We start from the raw sequence: 23249 nt of genomic DNA, 5'->3' as shown, positions 1-23249 counted from the left end.
AGGTGTATTATTCCAATTTCCATTCCTCGAAATCCTGTGTACAGTTGTGCGCTTCAAACCGTACCGCTGGGCTGACAATGCGTCAATACATAAATAGAGTACGCAGAAGTGTTTGCGAAATAAAACGGTCTCCAAATCTGGCCGTGATGATCACCAACGGAAGTTTTGATTCATAGATTAGTTCTTATCGGAGAGCGTTTATTTATACACGGAGGAAGTCGCACGCTTTTTCTTCGTATTGACTGTTGCTTATCTTGTGAGCGAGTTCAACGAGGGCCAATGTCAAAATCGGCAGCAGAATGTTGTGGAAAATAGCTTGCATTTCGAATGCTATTGGTTTCTGGATGGTTGGGATGGGGGTTTGGAACCGCATGATTGAACCTTCTTTTGAACTCTGTAGTTTCTGAATTAATCTGGAGGCATTATATATATATTGAATGTGTGTCTTTTTCTAAGTAAATTCGAATGAAATTGTGGACAGAGAGGGATTTTTCAGTTTCTTTTTACTGCATTTTAATTCTTAGAATTCATTTTGTTTTGTATAATTCTTAAACTTGCTTTTTGTTTGTTAACCAGTTAACTGTTTTTGACGAGTATATTCGTCATGGAAAATGTGCAGTTTGCTTTATGATAAGTTTATTCGTCAAGAGTAATAAGTACTGACAATTTGCAGTTTGAATTATAATTTTAGTAAAAACTCAAACATATTCTTAAAGATGTTTAAAATATTTTGAGGCCAAGTCGAAATCAAAGAAACAAATAAAAGATTATTAATTATATATAAAAAAAATCATACATATAATATGAGTTGTTTTTCTTAAATATATCACTGTTATATTAATCATCCAATTTTTTATGTTTCTTTTCGTTTATGTATGTTAGTTTAAGTAAATAAATAAATGTTATTATTGTAATAAAAAATAAAAGTCATTTCATTACAATATAATTATATACTACACATATTCTGTATTTGACGAGTATACTTGTCATCGCTAAATTCTAGCGGCGTAATTTAGATACGTATTTTCCAAAGAGATCGAAGCAGTTAACCGGTTAAATACATTCAAAGCTTTTTATCAGAATTATCATGGTCATCAGTACTGGTTTTAAGCATTGTAAAAACGTGTCTCCACCGATATAAAGATTACGGTTTATAATGGAAATCCCACTGTTTCCAGCGATTTGGAATGCATCACTGGCAACGAGTTAATGTGGAAAATGCAAAAAAGTATATTTTTGGCTCTAAAAAATATAGTGAGCTTTCGCTATAGCGGTGACTTTAAGATTGATAAACAAAAATATCTTTCAATTTTCTTCCATGATTGAAGGGGCCGTGATGGCTTTCTAGTAAGGTCTTGGCTTGGGAATCGGAGGTTTAGAGGTTCGAGACCCGATTTCAGCGAAGAACCATCGTGTAAGAGGGTCTGATGCACCCTAAATCCGTCGGGGCCAAACGCCCTCCCGCTGGTGTTGCGAGAAAGTTTGGAGAGAGGGGTGCCAGCTCAGGTGTCATCCTCGTCATCTGACCACCGTTCAAAATTACGAAGTCCGTCCCAAAATAGCCGTATTGTTGCATTGAAATGGGACATTAATATAACTATAACAATGATTAAAGAAAATGGATCAGATTCATTCAATCATGACAACAACAGGATATTAAAATTGAATATTCTTAAAAATTACGAAGTCTTTTAGAACTGTGTGCACATGTAGTGGCATACTTCACAGATGTATAATTTAAAAGGACATTGAGCTTGGAGATGCTATTACTCGCTAGAAAAGTGATAGATTCTGAAGAATTGAAACTAATTATAAAATCATAAAAATGTGAACTTTGAATTTTCTACTCATGAATATATGAACGGTGATTATTATGCGATACCGTGGAGTTTAACCATGTCAGATGGTACCTGAGCCAGCATTTCCGTCTCTGGGACCATACCAGCAAAAGAAAAATTACAATTAAAATAAATTATATATTATGTTTACATTCTAATCACTGCCTAGTTGCTATTTTTTAAACCGTTAGGCAGCATGTATTTCCAATTGGTTAAAGATATTAAATGAAGAATTATTATTATTATTAATGTTTCAATTAATAAACGCACGGCTGAAAAAAATATAACTAGTTTAAACTTATATTCAGTTTCCTGACCTATAAATCATATGTAATGAAATTTTTTTTACACACTGATATTTTAAATCAAAATAAGTCCACTCCATATACCAAACACTGTCCAGGTTATAAAGCTTTGAATGTCACTATTTTAGATAATTACAGCGACTACTTGGAGAAAGATCCACCAATCTAGGAATTCCGTTTTCTTTAGGTAGTCATTGATTGATTTAAAATAATAAAATTAAAAGCTTCATAACTCGGTTAATTTTGTTAGTAGAAGAGTAGAATTTTCTTGTTTAAAGCATTAGTATGTTTAAACATTAAATATGTATTTTAATTAAAAAAAACGATAAATAGTTTTATTCTATTTGTAGCATTCCTTATTGCATTTTACTGTAGTAAAAATGGCTAATAATGAGGGGCCCTTTATAATTCCTATTTTCAGTGCTCTAATAAGTGTATTTCAAATTGGTGTTTTTCGCCTAAATATTGTTTTGCCACTCACCTAGAGATCGTTAATTTCTTTCTGACAATACCACTATTGATGATTTTCCACGTATTGCCATGGCAAACGGCCTAAAGCTAATTTTTTGAACAAAAGAATGGGGACGATCATTAAACTTTCTTGAGAAATTTATTGTAAAAATGTCACAAAAAAGGATTCCGCTTTTGAATTCTCTTCTTTATCGATTTATGATTTAATTGTTTCGAATCGATTTATGATTATGGATTTTTTTAAAAAAATCTCTCAGATATACATATTGCGTTTTGGAATGTATAAAAGTAGGGGAGGGGGAAAAAACCCTATTATGCTCACATCATTTTTTTTTTTTTTTTTGCATAGCTCATATAATTTACTTCTGCAGTATATTGAATATTCGGAGTGTTATAATGGATCAAAATCAATTAACATTTTCAAAATACCGTGAAAATTTCCAGAAAGCATGGGTGTCTCCCCCCTCAGTGCTGTTCTCCAGCAAAAGTTAATCGAATAGTTGCTCTTTTCTTATTCATTTTTTATATTTCACCCGTTAAATAATATTTGAATTACAGTAATTTAAATGAATTACATTTAGATACTCATAAGTGTACATTTTTGAATAAAGTATTTTCTATACTAGGCCGCCTTAATTGTTGGTTTTTGCTATATCCTAAATCTCTAGTGTTTTACTGTCGTACATATGTTAGAACATTGGATTACAGCCAAGAAACAGGCGTATTTTCAAAGTGACATTAGCCTACACATTGCATTACTCGAAGTATTTATCGACCAGTTATATGAATGGACGTCAGATTTCGTGTACGTTGGAATTATTGAAGACCTGAATCAGTTTCATCGGAGATCCGAAGGTGAAATGAACTCGCGAGCCTCTTACTGTATTCTATTTTTAGATTGCTAAACGAGTTTTATAGTTTCAGAATTAATTCTTTTATCTTTGCGTAGAATTTAGTGGTTATATATTGCTAGATTTACAAGAGGCGGGTTACATTGTCCCTTAGTTTCTTCTACCCTCATTGCTATGAAATCATGCATTTAGCATTTTAAAGTCCTGTAAGCTAAATTAATGTAGTCCGCGGTAGCCTTGCGGTAAGGTCTCGGCTTCGAAACCGAATGGTTTCAGGTTCGAGACCCGATTCCACCGAAGAACTGTAAGCGGTTCTGGTGCATGTTAAATCAATCGCGGCTAAACGTCTACCAGTGGTGTGGTGTGGAAGTTTGGAAGGGGTTGGCAGTTCAGCTGTCGTCCTCGTCATCTAACAGCGGTTCAAAATTACGAGCTCTGTCCAAAATAGCCCTAGTGTTGCATTGAAATGCGACGATAGTAAAACTAAACTAAACTGAATCAATTTAGAGACGAAAAGGTTCAAATTGGTAAACCAAACAGCATGGCGAGGATTCAAATCCTCAGTTACGGTTTATGTTTCTTCTTGTCAGGTCTTCGAGTATTTACTTAGGGATTGACTATTAATTGACTTCAGTTCTGGAGTGACGTTCATTCAATAATTTGTGCTTCGAGCTTCATCAGATCCCACTAATATGCAAATGCATTTCGTGACTTCATAGAAGCGAGGTGATAAGAGACGTAACTGAGAACCGAGAAATTAACCTTTCCGAGTTTTGGTCACTCTGGCATTTGTCACTCACCTTGCGGAAGACTTGTGTTTGATATTGCGAATTTCAGTTCAAGATAGAAATGGTTTTGATGAATGCAGATACAATCGGACTGTCCGATCTCCCAACGATACATCGCAACGATGTTGAAGAAAAAGAGGCTTATTTCCAGACAGTGAATGTAATGTCATATGGAAACTATTGTGAGTAAATGCATTCTTTTCCGCTCTAAATGCCGGTTAATGTCAAAAGTTTTAATTTTATTTTTCTGAACAAAACTAAATAGTTCGTATAAATTTTTTTGATTCAATAGTCATGTAAGAAAACATTACAAAGCATAAACCAGTTGGACGTGTTCGAAGCGAGATGGATACAACTACTTTGAGTCTTTGTGTAGTGAACATAATTTTTTTTCAAATTATAGAAGAATATTATTTAATTATTTTGGATCTTTACTTGCATTGGCAATAGGTTTAACTTAAGATGGGTATATTTTTATTTTGCTGCTGTAGAAAAGTCGCATTTAATTGAAGATTAAGCCTTTGCTTATTACTCAGTTTTTTAATCTTGGACCAGTACAAAAAGTATTGCGTTTCTACAGGTTAACTCGCATTTCATGAACTGCAGTTGTATGTTTAGGAATAAAGTTCTTATAACATTGAAGTACTCGAATTTTTTTCTTTGTCCTTGTCGTAAATCATCTCTGTTTTTAACTGATGACGTAGATTTTTTGATACTTATGCTTTATATATTTTTGTTTAATGTACAACTGTTTTTGTCCTTTGATCTCCTAATAATCTTGTGTTCGGCTTAGTTTTAAATTGGACTCTATGCCATAAAAGCTATATATTCACTGATGATAGAAACGAAAATTTACGAATTTCACGGATTTGTTTGGAATATATATCACTTGTAAATGTAATATATAATATAATATATATAAGCGACGAGTTTTGAATATCGCATCGTAAATCGCTTTGGGTTTCTGTAAGTCCTTAAGTAAGGTTTAAAAAAAGTTCACATGTGATTCAACGTTTAAATACATTAAATTGTTTTAATAGTTGACACGTTGTAGTAGTAAATGCAATATAACCGCATCATTATTACACATACAGTGATAAAATGGCAATTTTTTTGAAGTTGAAAGTGTGTGTGGGTGTATATATATAAACGTGAAAAGTCGATGCTTGTTGCAAAGAAAATTGTTTTTTTTTCCGTAGTTTCTCTGTAAACCCCGTAAATTTGATCTATATTTCATTAGTTTTTACAAATATGTATGGAATCATTCATTTTGTCATCATTTTTCAATCATTCAATCAAATCAATCATTCATTTTTCATTATTTTTTACAAATATGTATCTTTTATTTTTGAATATTTTATTTCATAAAGTTGGCAATAAGAAATTAAAAAAAAAAAAGTTCGTAATCGAAAAATTATCTTCTAAACAAAATAGCGTTTGCTTAAATACACATTCGTGCTAGATCCTAGAATTGTAGCTAAACTTAAATCTTTACTTGAAGATTCTGCAAGTCATTGCATTTATAATACTTCAAACTGCAGAGAATAACAATAGCTACCATTTGACTATTATCTTCGCTTTTTGAGAAAACAATGTTTGTCTCGTAAATTTGTCGCTTCAAATTTACTACATTAAAGTTGCTCAAAGATTGTTTTATTATGTGTTTTTTCTCGTAGGATCAAATTCATTGCAGAATTCCACAAAAACCTTTTTTTGAAATCCACGTTTAATTACACTCCAAATGCGATTTGTTATCGCGGTCCATTCCTTGGCTAATAGTTTTTAGTAACACCATATCTATCTTAAATTCTCTTCGGGGAATTGTATCTACCGATGCAAAAACCTTGGTTGCTTTTCTTTATCCTGAGTATCTTTAATTTGAGGTCAAAACAATCAAGCATGAGAAACGGTTCCTCTTCACTCAGTTTTTCATTGAATCATACTAACTTGAAACTTTTCATATGCAGTAACGGTTTCGTGCATCGAATTAGACTTTTGGTGTGTAATAGTAATAAGTAAAAGCGCTTAAAACATGTATAATTTAGATGTGCTTTAAAATTTCAAGTGCCTTCACATTCTTACATAAATTGAAATAATTTATCATATGTGGAGCATTGCTTTATAATAAGGTTAAATACATTCGTAGATGAGAGGATTTCTGATAAATTGTATGTTAGTGGTTGATATTCAGATTACTGTATCCCTTACTTATTTTTGAAGTCTGCATCGACTTATAACCGTAGATTCATCTTTTAGTTTTAACCTGATCTAAAATATTCAAGTTCGATATTGAACTGTTTTACTGGTACCTGCTTATAGTCAGTTGAAAATAAAAACGAAATCTAAAAATAATTCACTTACACATAAAAAATTAAAATTTTGAAAATCATGCAATTGGAATTCTTGTTATGGAAGTTTTAATTTATTTTCTGATATTGACTGCGCTTTATCCATGACATTTAACTTGTATTTGACTTTAACCGCAGGGTAATGTGAAATGTCAGTTTTTTGCTTTCTCTATGGCTTTATTGATTCATTTTTCAGGTTAATACCATATTTATATTCACTCTTGAAGGAACCACTGGCCAATTTTCTGATTTTTATTAATTTTCTCATCACTGGAAAGAAAATCCTATAAAAACTCGTATAAAACTATGCCATACTCGAATACTCCTTAGACATAATAGGGATTTTGATTCTATGCATTCCGGTTATTTTGATGAACTTTCCAATGTATTTTAAATATAAGCTGTGTTCGAGTCTAAGATATTCGTCTTTGTTTTTATTGATGTGATTTCTTAAAGTCAAACCCAACTGAAATTGGTAATTTGTCTATTCCAAATTGTAAGCATTCTCTAATTTCGCCTTGAAAACTTTTTTTTTTTTTATCGTTCTGAAATTGTTGCACGAAGTAAAAGTGGATACCCCCTCCCCCCTTTCGGATTTTAATTCAATTTCCTGATTTACTTAATTTATTATCAAACATAGCCAGTCCTTAGTTAAAAGTAGTGGATTAGTAGAGGGAAATTGTTCACGGCAAAAGTAGGAATGTTTCAAAGGACCTTGTCATTTTTTTGGAATATATTTTCTGAATCCTCGTTTGTTTTAGAAGAGGACGGATATTGAACTTTTCAGATTATCGCTTTGTTAACATTGATGACGTATAAAGGACCAATAAACAAATTATTTACCATGAATGCACCGAGTGATAAAATATTAATTTTCTATTATAAATCGTATGAAGTAAATTAGATATTTGACGATTCAAAAATTTTCATTTAATTTGCAAAAAAAGTAATTGAATTATGAAAATGTCATTACGCTTAATATTTTGAGCAACATTATCAAATAAATTCTTTTGTCTTAAAACATCAACCTGTTCTAAACATGCAACGTGTTCTAAATCTTAATTCAGGAAGAAAAAAAGTAAAATGCGAATGAATCGAATAGCAACTTGAAACTTTTTGTGAGGATTAGGCAGTTTTAGAAAATAAAGCTATTAAAATCTGAAAAATGCAAGTCTTTAAGCAGCAGTATATTATTTTTTTTTTTTTCAGCCTGGAAGTATGTTACTGAAAACTTGATTGATATTGGAGTATTAAAACACCAAATCTTCATTAAGTTCTTATAATTTATTTTTGGGGAGAGAGGGACTTGTATACTAGTTCGGAAATGGGTCTTTTAACTAATTGTTTTATATATAGAATATTTTTGTGAATACATTTTAACTTTGAATAATATTTGCTTTAGTGGCATTTTTGCTTTGCTTTCAATCTCTGAGAAATCTTTCGTAGTGGAAGTCTATTCCAAATTTATAGATTTACATAAAACAATTCAGATTTTAAAAAAAACATGCCTTGAAATTTTGCAGTTTCAGTGGTTTACTGGTTTTCAATAGTTTTCAAAATATATTTTTAATCTTTCTCTGATGCTGTGCTTTTCTCAAAAGAATTATTGGAAGAGACTTAAGAGGTGCAATTCTGAACAGGTTGTCATTCCGAACTATTTAGTAAAACTGATAGTTGCCACTTTATTATTGAAATGAACTTTCATTCGATTTTCTCTTGTCATTATTTATAAATTCAACTTGAAAACTACTATAGAATTCGTTTTGTAATGCAGTATCGAAGCTGCTTTAATTCATTACACTGCACCTACTTTTCTAAAATATTCGGTAAATGGAATCATTCGAATCTTTGAATTAGGTTTTTAAAAAAATGATTGTATCTGAAAATGTTAGTAGCTTTTCAATTGCATAATTGCGTCCATTTAACGCTTTGATTAACGCAACCTGGCTAATTTTAGCCACTGTGCTGTAAATTTCCCGCGATTTTACTGTTCCAGAACTACCGTGACAACTTTTCTTTCAGGTGTATCGAATCGCCAGATCCGTCTCTTCCTCCCACGCTTCTTATCGAAACTGGGCGACTCAAACTTGACGCCAGCTGTCACTCCATTCCTTTTACAATGGTGTGCGAGTGTTGGCATTGTCGAAGTATCAGTAAATTGTTCAAAAGAATCTAGATATGACAGTTTTGAAAGAGTAATTTACTGATCATTCTCTCAAGCATTGAAAACGATCGTCTTCTCGTTTGATGTGCGTCTATTTTGGAACTCTTCGAAGTTCGATTCGCTAACCTTTCTATTTGTGCTGTTTTTTATTTCTGTTATTTAAGCTTATGAGCTTCGGTTAACTTTCGATTGTGTCGAATATCACTGAAGATCAGATTTTACAAAAGAATTTAATAAAGAAACATTTATTGGCTAAGACTTCAAGATGCCTCGCTATACGGTGTAAGGTGCAAGAAATGAATTATTGCTTTCTTGATTCGCAAGAATTTAATAGTGAAGATTGATGCCTGGTTTTTAAATAATTTAAAGACAGGGTTGTCTTTTTGTGGTTTTTATTGGTAACGGAAACATAACGTCAACAAATTTAGACCGAAAATTTCTTGATAAACAAAAGGTACACGATGACGTCTTCAAGGACAATTCAATATTAATATGTACATCGTATTCAAGAAAATTGTGCAAGGTGTAATAGGCCTAGAGAGCTACACATCATAATATTCGATGCAGAGCTGAGATTACTCCCAATATAGTCCATGACATTTAAGTTCCCTTCTGGTATAAATATATTCTAGCATTAACAGTGAGACCACGCGGTATTTAAATGAATGACTGAATTCTTAAAGAAATCTTCTCATTACTTGTTCTTCTCAAAAATGCTTATTTTTTTAAAATGAACTCCAGAATGTATCGGGCATTTGTGTGCTGTAAACTTTGAACTAAAAGCAATTGTAAATTAAAAATCTGTATGATCGGTATTGCCCCAAAAAGATGCAAGGTATTTTTTTATTGACCAGGTAATATAAACCTACTGAACTTCATGATTTAAGGTTAGTGATTACTTACGAAACTAATATCTTATATCAAAGCATGTACTGTAAATATTATAAAAGTATTTGAAAGTACCATAATTACATTGAAGTCAGAGGAATCGAACCATATAAAACTTTGCAAATCATGGAATATGTCCCTTCAATCTTCAAAAATGCATCATAGCATGATACGTTCCTTTCCGTGCTAACTAAACTATCAGCTATAATAATTTCATAAGAATCTGGTTTAGCGAAAGAGAATTTCAAGTCGATCAAAGAAGAAAATCAAGTCAACGATTTTTATCTTCAGAAATGTGTCGAGTTAATAATTCGATGTTTTCTTCTTTTTATGGGGCAGAATTATTAATATGCGAGTTATTATTACCCGTAATGTTTATTAAAAAATTGTGCAGAATGATCAGCATTATAAAAGGAAAAGGTACACACATTCGATATCTGATTAATGTAAAAATAAATTTAGATTACCCGATCATTTTTTAAAATCAGATTTTTATTAGAAAACCAACGTTCTTAACCTTGAATGTGGAAGAAAACTTATATTATTTGACCTATATTTTAAAATACGCTTCATTACTGTTTTAAGTTTCGAATTGTCTTTTGTTACATTTTGCTTCGCTAAATTTAGCGGGGGAGGGGGGAAACGACTTTCATTTGCATTATCTCAGTTCTAATCCGTGCGTGCTGATTTTGATGTTTGGAGTAATTGCTTGATATGATGCGATTAGCTCTTGCTTAATCTTGCGTTTACGCATAATCTGTTAAATCTATCTTAATCTTTCGACATTTGTGACGCGTAATTAGGCTTTGTCCACTTGGAGTGAGTGCCTGCTTTACAGACGGTCTAGCAACCAGACCTGGACTGGAGTCGGGGCTCGACCTCCCTCGTTTTCTCATTCCAAACGACTGTGAAGTTGACCCATATCTGTGCGACCGCTTCTCTTGCGCGAAAAGGAAAACCGGTCGACTTATCCTTGTGCCCGAGACCGACAGTTCTGGTTTTGAGATTTTCGTGTTTCCGGGTTTTGTTTTACTTTTTCTTTCTTTTCATCGAATCGAGTGTTCTTCCGAATGTCGGTCGAGCTCTTTTTGTGCATCGCTGGGGAAAGTGTGCGCTCACGACCTGTTGATTCTCTCGAACAGCATGAAAAAGCTTAATTTGCCTTTCGTTTTTCTACCCCCCCCCCCTCCGTCACTACTCCTGAAAGTCTTAAAAAACCGCGTCCTCAAAAACAGTGCAAATCGCGCTTCTTGGGCAAGAAGCCATGATGCACCAACTAAAAATGTATCGAACGCAGAAAATGTGTAAACATTAAATTTGCTTTTTTTAAAGGCACATAGTTAAATAATTTTCTGACAGAAGACACGTCATCTGGTGGTTGTGGTTTAGATATGTCTTTTGAACGGACATGATACTGAACTTTGATACTTTTCAGTTTATTTCCAATGAGTCCTGTACTTCATTTTTTAGCCAGTCCTCAACTCCTTAAAAATCCATTTATTCAATTTTTTATCGTTATGTCATGTGTTTTTCTAGTATACGAAATAAAACAAATATATGCAACTCTGAATTTATATTCGTTTCTGTTAAATCTTTGCCGATTACGGTTATCAATTAAAATAAAGCAAATATTTTATATTTTTCATCTGGATTTTTGGTCCTTAATTGGGCAACGAATACTTGATGCTTTAAATATAAATTTGATCCTAGCGACATTTTGAGCTTTTCAAATGCGTATTCTAGGTTGCAATACATAGGAAAAGAATCGAGTTTTGCCCCCCCCCCCTTCCCCTACTCCCACATATAATCTCGGAGACATCGATGATTATTTTTCATATCTATTGTTGGTTCCTTTCGCTTGTTTGTTAGCTAAAAATTCGTTGATGCCATTGAAATTATCGGCGTCCCAAAATAGCCCTAGTGTTCCTTCAAACGGGACGTTAATATAACTAAGCCTAAAAAAGCCATTGAAATTATCGGATGAATATTTTTAAAATACAATTCCTTTAATATTACGTTGAATTTCTTTTATAGTTTTTGAATATTTTATGATTTATATTTGAACTTTGGAAGCATTAGAAAATCTAAAAACCGGACTACAAATTTTTTCTGTCAAAGTTGTATCAAAATGAAAAAGGTTTGAGATTAATAAGCCTAAATGGCTTTTCTACTACGACATTACATAATTTATTACATTTATTCTTTTGTTCAGCAATAAATCTTATAACTATTTGATAATTCCAACGAGAACGGCAACGTCATGATGTTACGGAGTTCCGAGGTGTGAAAAAGTGGTCATGAGCACCTCCACATCATAGTTTGTAAGTTTAGGGAAAGATTAAAATGAATTGAAACTAGTTTAGACGAGCGCAAAAAGCTCTATTGTCATGAAATTTGGTGTAATTATTAAATTGTTACGATATAATTATTAATTTAAAAATATTGATTCTTTTTCGGGGAATAGAGTACTTAAAAGATTTTACGTTGCACTTTCCTTTTACTATGGGGACTGTTTTAATTGACTATTTTGAGTAGTTATTTTTGAACTTGAAACTTTCTCATCGCTTTACGAATTGCATCTTCTTCCATGACTCTTGTCTTTGAGAACATAGAAATTGAGTTTTGTTTCGTCTAATATTAAATCGGATTATTGGCAGTCATTTCTCGGATAACGTGCTGCTTTAACTTAAAAACACTGGATTCTCTAATAGTAATTTTACTTATGGTAAGATTCTACAATAATTGTGGAATAAAAACGATAATATTACGAAGCTTTACGTTTAGTAAATATAACAGTAATTTGCACTATTTAAAAGAGAAGTTTGAAATCAAGCTAATGCATTATCCTATACAGTTTTGTTGTATAAACTTTTAATAGCATAATTATAAATATTAATTCGCTTTATTACAAAACTACTGATGCGTTAGTGTTTTATATAAATAGTATTAAAAATAACTTGCGGAAGAAGTAAAACAGCCTGAGTTGGAAGGGTTAAATTTTTAAAATTTTATCAACGCCTATTTTAATCTTCCGATTCCACGAATGAATTCAACTTTCTGGCTATTTTAGCCGTATCGTTTCTAGTTTTAAGGAAAAGAGAAAGCGTACATAGCCCGCGGCAAGTGACCGATTTAAAGAAAGCATTCTAAATCTCTGGCTTGTCTTAGGCTTTATTCCTCGCTTACACTGTAGCATTCTTTTATTACATTATGCATTCCTTATTCGGTGTCTTTGACCTTTGGAGTTGGGGAAAACAAAGAACGAATACGTGTAATCAGATTGCGAAGTAGTTATTTTATGTTCCCAAACATTGCGAAACTAAATTCAAACTCGAGTGACATCTCTTGCAAAATGCACTTCTCTCCATTTGTATTTTGATGTTCCTCATTATGTTATTTATATGCAATAGTTACACTACATCTAGGTATTTGAATTGGATTTCTTTAGTGTGTAATTTGTTTAAAATTAAGTGTTAGATTGATTTTTCTTAATCATTTACAATAGTTAACAATTTTGGTGAGCGATGTGTAGAATAGGACAAATTCATCTTTCGGTTAAACATTTCACCAGTTGACTGTTTCGTCCTCTTCGGAAAATGCGCATCTAAATTGTGTCGCAAAAGTTTAGCGATAACGAATATACTCGTCAAACAAAGTATGTGTAGTATGAAATTATGTTGTAATGAAATGACTTATTTTTTTTATTTCAATAATCATTTATTTACGTAAACTAACATACAGTTTTTGCATATAAACGAAAAGAAACATAATTTTTTTTTTAATTTGCTGTTAGAAAATGATATTGAGCAAAGCATAAAAATCTTTTGTTCTTTTGAATTTGACTTGACCTCAAAACATTTTAAACATCTTGAAATTTACGAATACTTTTAATTTTTTACTAAAATTGTAATTCAAACTATATATTGTTACTTATTACTCCTGACGAAGAAACTCGTCAAAACGCAAAATGCTGTACTTTTCCCATGACGAGTATACTCGTGAAAAACAGTTAATTGGTTAATGGCATTTTTAAATAAAAATCTCAGAAAGGGATAAATCTTAGAAACGTTTTTAATTTCGATTACTTTTTCCATTTTGAAATATAATCGTACTTAATAAAATTGAATTCATAATAGCCCAAAATAGCTTTATTTACTGAATTCATGTTTATTCTTCTTGAAAGCGAAATATTTGTGGGAAAAAAACGGAAAAGAAATCATTCATTTTTATTTCCTTAAACATTAACCTATACGACTGCAAATGTATTTAATTTGGGAACAAGAATTCACGGAAACACAAGAATTCACGGGAACTAAGAAATAGTTCCCGTGAATTCTTGTGTTTTTTGTATTGCAAAGCATTTGTTTTTTTGTTCTTTATTTTTATATCATATTTGTAGATGTGAATTGCTTTATATTTAATACATTTCAGCTTTAATTAGTGTTCTCAGCTTAAAACCGCTTTGTCGCGAAATTTACAAATTAACGGTATTGTCAAATTGATATAATTCAATGGTTCACTCAAAAACTCTGGCGTTTGCTTTCTTTTAATATGAATGGTTAGCACAATTTGTGGCAAAAGACCTAGAGCAAACAAGAAGTCAAGCTTTTTTTATCCAGTTGGAGTGCTATTTTTCATTTATCTTGATGAATCCATTTAGTTACCTAATCTGAGAAAGATTCCTCTTTAGTGAAGGACGAAGGGCCTTTTCATAATAGGGCCAATGGTCTATCTTCTTTCAGAGTCGCTTTTCAAATATGAGTTAGTGTTGGATGTTGCATCAAACTAACAAAGCGAAATGTTGTTACCAAACTTCCTATGCAAGATAGATTTTATTGACTTTTAATTTTGGATACCCGCTGTTTCTTCTGCTGTTATGTATCCAAGCAGCGACATGCCTATACTTCTAATTTTATCTGGCATTTATTTCCGATATTGTTTGTCTACTTGACTTTAAAAGGAGGCATGGCACACGACTCGTTTTAATACCGTTAGGGCATTAACTTTTTGATCCCACACCGCCCTCGTCTGACGCATTGCAAGAAATGGAAAGCTTCTTAATTGCCTGGTCTCTCTTAATCCACATGGCGATGTTTTCCTCTGGAGAAGAGAGAAACCGAAAGAAGGAAAAAGTTGTCCTTCTCCCATTGGTTGTTCCCATTGTCGGTGCCCGTCGCCTGCCTGTGGAGGAAAAGAAGGCAGCATTCGGGCCCGTGCTGGCGCGGCTGCTAGTCCTCCCTGCCAAGAAGCTGAGACCTTGTTCTGGCAGCGATGCAGCTCTTACCCGGCCTTGCTCTCAACACCTACCTGCCCAACACTCGAGGTAAGTGACGCTCGCTGAGAGTAATCAACACTCATTCTTCGCAACTGTCGGCCCGTGCTTCTCGGAAAAACAATGCAGAAATGGCTGTTACTTCGCTCTCGGGATGGCCTTTTAATGTCAGCCTGATTGTTTTAGATGGATTCGCAATGAGTTGAACGGATCCACTGCACTTTCTGATTGTGTTTGGACGAACGCCTGATGGAGAGTTTGGATTTATGCGATGGATCAATTGCATTGAGAAGGGTGTCTTGGGGAATATTATGAAATCGTTTCTTATTCTTACAGAATTTTCCCAAGTGTTAATCATAAGGTGGCCGATGGATGTTTGTGCATTCAAGGTGATGATTACTTTTTATTAAAATTGCTTGAGTTTTTTTTAATGTAAGCTTTGAAGATTGTTTCATTAACAGTGGACTATTTTTATATTGGCATGAAAGTAATACTGAATTTCTATTTCAAAATAGGAATTAGAATTTAAGACTTTCTCTGAATTGCTATGCTGATATCCAAGTATAATTGGTAACTTGTAGTTTGTAAATGTCTTTAAGAGTTTCCTATAAAATATTAATGTCCTGGGTTTGATTTTTACCCCGTACAAATTTTTCTTTATAAGGATATAACTTTTAGGATTGATTCACTGGAATAAAAGATTTTGAGTCAAAAAAATGACGCATCTATCGTCTTTGGTACTTTTAATTTATCCATCGTATCCATAAATTCATGAAATGGAAAATGAGAAATTCTACAATTACTTGAATTTTATTATTCTGTTGATTGTGATTAATATCGTGAGTCGTTAGGAAAAAATGTTTAAATATGAATTACCTTTAAAATTTAAAGTTTATTTTTGGCTTTGAATATTTTATCTATCGCTTGCGATTTGAATAAACGTTGTTTTCATGTTTTTGTTCGTTTTTCCATTAAAGTTGGCATTCGATTCTAAAATGTTTCATAATCATTCAGTTGATTATCTGGCTCATGTTTTATTGCATGTTTTTGCATTTACATTTGTGGAATTCGGGACAGTTGCATGCAATGTTAACTCAACTTTTAGACAACTATTTATAACACTCCGAATGCATTCCGATGAAACAAATGCAGTTTCAAAGTTAATGTTCTTGCATCGTAAATGCGGTTCGAAATTAACATTTGCATGCAATTAATTTCAAAGCCAGGGTTTTTCCTCTTTGGTGTAGAGCAGGTGATTCGAGTCCAGGGTCAAGATCAGTCATTGCTGATCAGCTGCAGGCAATAGGAGCCAACCACAAAATCGTTAGCTACCTCTTAGTTGGTTATTTCTGCTAACAATTGTTTCGTCCCTTAACGGAATCGGTATGTTCGCGGAGTTTCAAGTTCGACAGGTCCATTGTTTTATATTGACTGATCTCAACACTTTGCATGCGGGCGCTATTTTTCACATTTTGGAAAATGTGGTAAATCCAAATCCAGCTTTCTGCATGTTAGTCAGTTTGATAATATGCAAATAAATAAAACAAATTTAAAAATAAACAAAACATTTCTTTATAGTCATAAAAAAAATGTGTTCCTTTCTGTCTATCCCACAGTTGAGATGAGTCTCCCGCTTTTAACGTTTCTTTTTCTGACTTTGATCAGTCTCCTACCTACAATGTGTTAAGAAACTAAAATAATTCATGTGAAGGATTAAAATAGGCACTTTTTAGAAACCGTTTTATTTCGATTGTTTCGTCTTAACTATTTAATTTAATAATTTTAAGTGCAAAAATCCAATGAAAATTTCTCTAGTGATTTCAGTCGTAAAATTTTGAATTTGAAATTTACAAAACAGTGAATTTAAATCCAAGGCTAATATTTATTAAAAAAAATGGCAAAGACTATTGCGTATTCAGAGTAATTATAACTTGTTACAAGTAAATTTTTAAAGAATTATTATGCCTTTCTTGAGGTCGTTCAGATTCCTTCAAATATTAATGTTTAATCGGCGATTTTGAAAAGATCATAAGTTAGCGGCCGTTTTTGGAAGAAATTTAATTATATTCCAAAATGTAGCATAGGTTTGGATTATGCAACTAGTCTCCAGAATTAATTAAAAAATTCTCTTTCTAATTTTCTAATCTTTCTAATTTTAAAATAATATATTGAACGTTTCATTTTAAGACATTTGAGTTAACTGGCTCAAAATGCATTTTAAAATATGCATAAACGTTTAACGTATTTTTAACATATAATTAACATATAAAAATAAATTAAGAGTACAAAATTTCTTATGCTGATCTTTGGGGGGGGGATTATGTATTTTTAAAAAGAAAAGTGAATCTTGGCTTAAAATGCGCGCCATTATATAAACTTTAAATTGTAGGGAAAATTTCATATATATTTCAATCTTAATAGAAAGACAACTGCGACATGAGTGTTTCCTGTCATTGTCGTTTTGAACCGGGTTGAAAAAGAATATTTGAAACAAAAGCACTCTTCTCTTGCAAAGTAGCACTGATAAAACTATTTTAACGGTTGATTGTAGGGAGATGAAATAGATCTATTTTCCATTATGTTAATGAGGTTTTGATATTAAAGTTTAATAAAATAAATAATAAATAGATAATAATAAAAATTAAATTACAGGTATTGTATTTATTTTTTGATAAAATTTGTTTAATTTTTTCATTAAAAAAACTATCTGTATAGCTGTTCAGTTTATTTTTGACCGAATGTAAAATCCGAATAAAATTGTTCAAAATCATTCGTTTTTTCGAACCAATCTTGGGGAAAGGCCACAGAAAAGATGACTCGTTATCTAGTTTTGTCAACTGGTTCTTATATTTGCGTATGGTAAGATCCAAGTAAAAATGGTTTTCTTGTTGTATTTAATAATTTAACTTTTCGACTGGAATATTTCGGATTTCACATTTTATGTGGATATTCAGGTGGTTTAGTTGACAGTTTGAAGTCCTGCTTCGTTTTGCATTGGATTTTATCGTATATAGTACTAAAGAGGATAGCTTACCTATAAGTGCATTAAGAAATTTATTCATTAGTGTGGCAGTTGCTTGCATTTGTATGTTATCAAAGGACTGTTATTGAAATTGTAAATTTCTGTATGCACTGGTGAGATCCTGCGTTTCACCCGATTGTTCGAAGTCCGTTGTGTTAGAAACTAGTTTATTTGCGGAATTATGACCGGAAACTCCACATCACTGCTTTAAACAGCAGAATTGATTAAAATGTAAAGCTTGTCGGTTCCTTTTCCATTCATCAGATTCATACAATCCTCGGTTCAATATATATATATATATAAAAGAAATCCTCCCATCCATATTTGGTTACAGTTAACAAGAAAATTTTTGCACTCTTTTCTGTTTATTATTCCAAAAGCTAGTATTAAATATTTTGAAAGTTGCTCGAATAATTATATGAAAATTCAGACTTTTCTCAATAATTTCGCTAATGTTCGTGATGTAAAAGCATTCTAGAGAATTATCTAATAATGTTTTACCACAACTTTTCTCTCATCCTCAGTCGTAAATATTTTGATTACTGAGGATAATTAATTCTTAATTATAAATTAAAATTTTTCTGCCTAGTTAACTGAAGACTTTAATTTATAATTAGGAAATTATCTTTTCTCTTAAAGAACAACTCGTTCTTCAAACTTTTTTTTTCAGGGGGAGGGGTCGTTTGGGGAGTTTTGTATTGGTTAGTATATGTTAAGCCTAGTATCATTTTTTTTAATTCGTTGTGTGGACTGTCTTGTATGAGGATCACGTATTGGATTGCATTAAAAACATAGCCCTAATAATTTGCGTGAAACTTGAATATTTAACATCAACTTCCCCACATCTATGAGCGTATATATATAGTATATTCATATTCATTTTCAGAATTAACACATCTAGCATGCCGAAATATGTTTTAATGGAATTCTTAAGATAATTTGTCACTTTTTGAGCTAAAAATTAATTGTATTGGTTTTCTGGATTATGGCATTTTTAATATTTTAGTTTTATAAATTTTGCTATAAATTAATTTAAATTGAGTTTTTTGTATTTATTAGCGTTAGACCACATTACTTTGATAATGCAAATAGCCATATTCGAGGGGGAGGGGTAGCCTAATGAATTAAAGAACGGAGCTTGCGTGGCTGTCAAATGTGTTTTATTCTTAATCTCTTTTCATGTAATCCTTTATATTCCTGGTATAATTAGCTAGAAATTCTTTTAGTATTTCAGTGGCATGATTGCTCTTTGATTAATTACCGGTTTTTAAAAATAGTAACGTGTTCTGTTGATAAGTTAGCTTAATTATGAAATGTTTCAATTAGTATCCACTTTCAACTTCAAAAATTGCCTCATCCTTTTTACAGTTTGTTAGATAATGATTATTATAAAAAAATGCAAGAGCAAAAATTCAAAAACGGATTGTAAATAAATTTGTTTTAATATCTAAAAATTTTTACTTCCTAAATACTAGCGTGAACCCTTATATTCACGCATGTATAATTATTCATCCTGTTCCGAATGCAAAGGTTAATATGTAATGTAAAGATTAACATGCTATTATTACAAAAATCTACTCTTAAATCTAATTGCTGTGTCGCTTTAAAACGGGGCATTAATTTAACGTAACTAACATCTAATTGCCTATAGTATTTACCATAACCGTAACTTTGGAATTATCTTGATATTTGAATTTAAACGCAAGCCCAAAACAATTGAAACTTGACGAAAATCAGGATATAGTTCTTTAGTTTCATCCTACATCAAAGTATTGACCCAGAAAAGCGGTATTTCTAATGATGGAATAAATTTGTACAATCAAATATTCTTAAAAAATAATAATGCTGTATTCCAAATTCTGTAAATGTTAGTGTTTATTTGAACAACATTTTAAACGAAAAATGTTTTTATTTCAAATATTGTGCGTGAATATTGAATTTGTTTATACGACAATAATAGCCTGAATGACAGCATTGAAGTGAACAAAAAAATTTTTTTGTGAAATATAAGGAAATCGTGAAATGCGTTCATTTCTAAAATGGAATCATTCGAGTTGTCCAACCGTGAAAACTCTGTTGCGACATGAAACACTTTTCAGTTACTTAACTTTGCTTTTAAAATAACCGCTAATGTAGGAATAATGAATTGGAGCAGGCTTCGGGAAACCAGAAGGAATTTTATCCTTTCTTTTGTTGGTCTTCAAGTCAACATCGGCGTATTCTTATATTGGTCATCATCCGCATATGATTCAAGAAGTGTTCATTTTGTATAAATTTTTTGTTCATAAATCTTTAAAAGTTTTACTAATATTTTAAATGAGAAGAAAAAAATCCAGAAATAATTTTATTTTGCAATATAAAGACTGCCAAATATTCGATTTAGTTAGTCTACCTTCTACCTTGAAAATCAGATTAGGGGAAAAAAAAAAAAAAAACTTTGGAAATGCCCGATTCCTAACCTATGCATATTAATTTTTTTTTCTTCAAAAGCCATCTTATTCATATTTAACTATTTAATGCACCATTTTATAAATATTTGTACTTTATTATACGTCTAAATAATTGTAAAAGTCAAGTAATAAAAACATTGTACATTTCATTGTTTTAGGATAAATTTTATATTTAATTTAATGGCAGGAAACATAAGTGTACTATATAGTATGCTTTCATATTTTTTTCAAAATAAAAAACACCAGCTTAAAATGCTGTTCTTGCGCTATGATGAGATGCTATTCAAGAGTAGCAGAATGACTGCTTGTTAATTTGTGTTGTAAGAGGTTTATTCTGTCTCTTTCAAAGCTCAAAACATTGTTTAAATGACCAAGGTAGGAGAAATCTTTGTTCCAATATATATTTCTGTATAACCTAGAAAACTGATAAAAATAATTAAATAACTTTGTAAGAAATGTTGATTGCCAATATTATACAACAGTAAAATGTATTTTTAACTATTTTGAGTCTTGTCCTGAATATTAAGTAAATAATAAAGGCATTTTATAAGAATATAGTTATATAGCTACATACGCTATAGCTATATAGCTATTATCAGTTCTGCGTTTTGATAAACACGCACACGCACGCACACACGTTGGAAATGTGCTTTATACAAATAAAGTTTTTCATTTTTATTACTTGCATTTCTTGATCTAGAGTGAAAAAAAAGTGTGCGAAATTTATTAAGTTGAGCAAATTTTGAGAGCATCATGAAAAATTAAAAATTAAAGAAAATTATAAAAGATAATTATATAATTAATAACATTGTATTAAACTGGAAGATACCCCAAAAGACCAAATTGACCCTATCCAAATATTTCGAAGATGAAACTTTTCACTATAAATAAATGATTATCTTAAGCAATCTTTTTACATTAGTATAAAAGGATAAAAACTATTTTTAATTTTTGAAAATAACCACGCATAGATAAATGTTTCCTCATTTATAACAAAGAATCATGTGACGTTAGAGCGATTAAGTGAGATAGTATAGTATTTCAAGTTAATTTCTTGTAAGCTATTTGGGATTACCTTAAAATGGGTAATTTGAATATATTTACCATGGAATATACTCGAATCTGAATTGTATCGATTAATTCATATAATGATGCGTTTTGCTGTTGTTCAATACATTTTAAATTATTAATAGCTCTTTGTTTTTTAATGCGGAAATAGTTATGGCGAAATATCGCAGATAGTAAATCTGTGTTAAGAATTCATTAAAAATATTTTATTGCTACCATGAATTTTCTTCATAAATGAATAGAAATGAAATTATCAGAGAAAATCCGTTTTCGACATTTTTATTGATCCGGGATTAAATTTTGATTGAATGTTTAAGTTTCATTAAAAAATAGCTTTTGTAAAAATTCATTTTCTATTACTGCTTCGGAAAAACATGGAACCAAAATCGACATGATGTAAGAATTTCGAGTATATCAATTATGTCGAACTAATTTGTAAATTATCCACTTTCAGATTCACCATGTACTTGTTAGATTTGATCTATTTTGATATGCAAAATTGGCTTAATATATAGAAGGAAGGGGGGGGGGACAACCCTTCAATACACAATGGCATTGTGTGGGATACTGTTATCCAGGCTTATTACAAAAGATTAACTTAATGTAAATTAATATCGCCAAATGAACTAGAGTATTTTTCTGGTATATTCGCGATAAGTCGTGTATATACCACAAATTTGAAAATTTTATTTTTGAACACGAATTGATAACTGGAACTAGTTTGCCTGTTCAGTTTCGCATCTGTAACATTCGAATATAACTAGCTCCTATTTATATGCATCAACATTGATTTGTTTTGAAAGAATTGCTACACAATAAAACGCAGGTTTTCTGCAGATACAGGATACAAAAATGTTGAGTATAACATTATACGAGTTTTCCAACTGAATTACTTGAAATTCTGGACTGATTTTAATTTTGTAATCGTTATCTGCTGACCCATACTTTCAAATCTTTTGGTATATCCAGTATCTGTAGTTCAGTGCTTTCTTAACATTTCAAGATATTTAATTGTTTTTGAGGTATTGATGTTTTCTACAGTTTCTTTCTATTTAATTTTAAGTGAGAAAACTATCAAGCAATGTGAAATTTTTTGAGGAAGATGGGGATCTTATTTATTGTATTATCTTAAAATGCATTTGTGTTGGGGCAGTTGGTCGGTTCAGTTCTCCATATTTTCTAGACTATTCGTAATAGGCGTAGACGTTCGAAATCTTGTCTGCAATTGTCTTCTTGAAATGATTGTTTTCACTATTTTTGTTTAAGCCATTGCATTGTGTCTGTATCTCACCGATGCATTTTTGTTTCTTTCGCAGGTGGCAGCATGAAATCGAGCCATCATTTCAGGGACCAGCTGTCCGTGATGACAGGCTGGTTCGACCAGTGGAACAACTGCGAGCAGACGGTCGCCCTCTACTCCCTCTTCAAGAAGATCGAGCCGGGACAAGCCCGCTTTCTTGCACAGGTGCTCGAACAGAACATCGCGCATTGCGTGGAACTGCAGATGCTCGAACAGCAAGCCAATGATCCAGGTACGCGACTTACCCGCCCCTTTTCCTCCTATATTTTTAACTTACGTCCGCATAGCCTGTGTTATCCAGTATTGATATTCTGCATGTTCTGATTCGCACAATTCATTTAGCCTCGTTCCTATGAATAAACATATTGCCGAAGTAAATAAATTAGAAAAATATTTCAAGACTACTTAAAATTTTAGACAGAATTATGGGAGCACCAGAACATTTATTTTCAGTCATAAATTATTTTTAAATATTTTATCCTGT

General features: G+C 31.8%; 1 protein-coding gene across 4 annotated transcripts in view; it reads left to right on the top strand.

The window, feature by feature from the left end:
- LOC129971387 (protein Smaug homolog 1-like) overlaps positions 1 to 23249 on the top strand; it is an 83033-nt gene that overhangs the window by 17594 nt on the left and 42190 nt on the right. The window contains exons 1-2 of one of the 4 annotated variants that reach the window (XM_056085105.1): positions 4251 to 4435; positions 22782 to 22997. In XM_056085105.1, coding sequence (XP_055941080.1) covers positions 4315 to 4435; positions 22782 to 22997 — 337 coding nt within the window. In that variant the 5' untranslated portion in view covers positions 4251 to 4314. Of the gene's footprint in view, positions 1 to 4250; positions 4436 to 14822; positions 14977 to 15009; positions 15315 to 22781; positions 22998 to 23249 lie in introns of those variants that run through there. The other 3 variants (XM_056085106.1, XM_056085108.1, XM_056085107.1) reach the window with 3 other exon arrangements.

Source organism: Argiope bruennichi, chromosome 6 (assembly GCF_947563725.1).
Source record: "Argiope bruennichi chromosome 6, qqArgBrue1.1, whole genome shotgun sequence".
Taxonomy (NCBI): Eukaryota; Metazoa; Arthropoda; class Arachnida; order Araneae; family Araneidae; genus Argiope; species Argiope bruennichi.
This window is presented reverse-complemented; position numbering and strand designations above follow the sequence as displayed.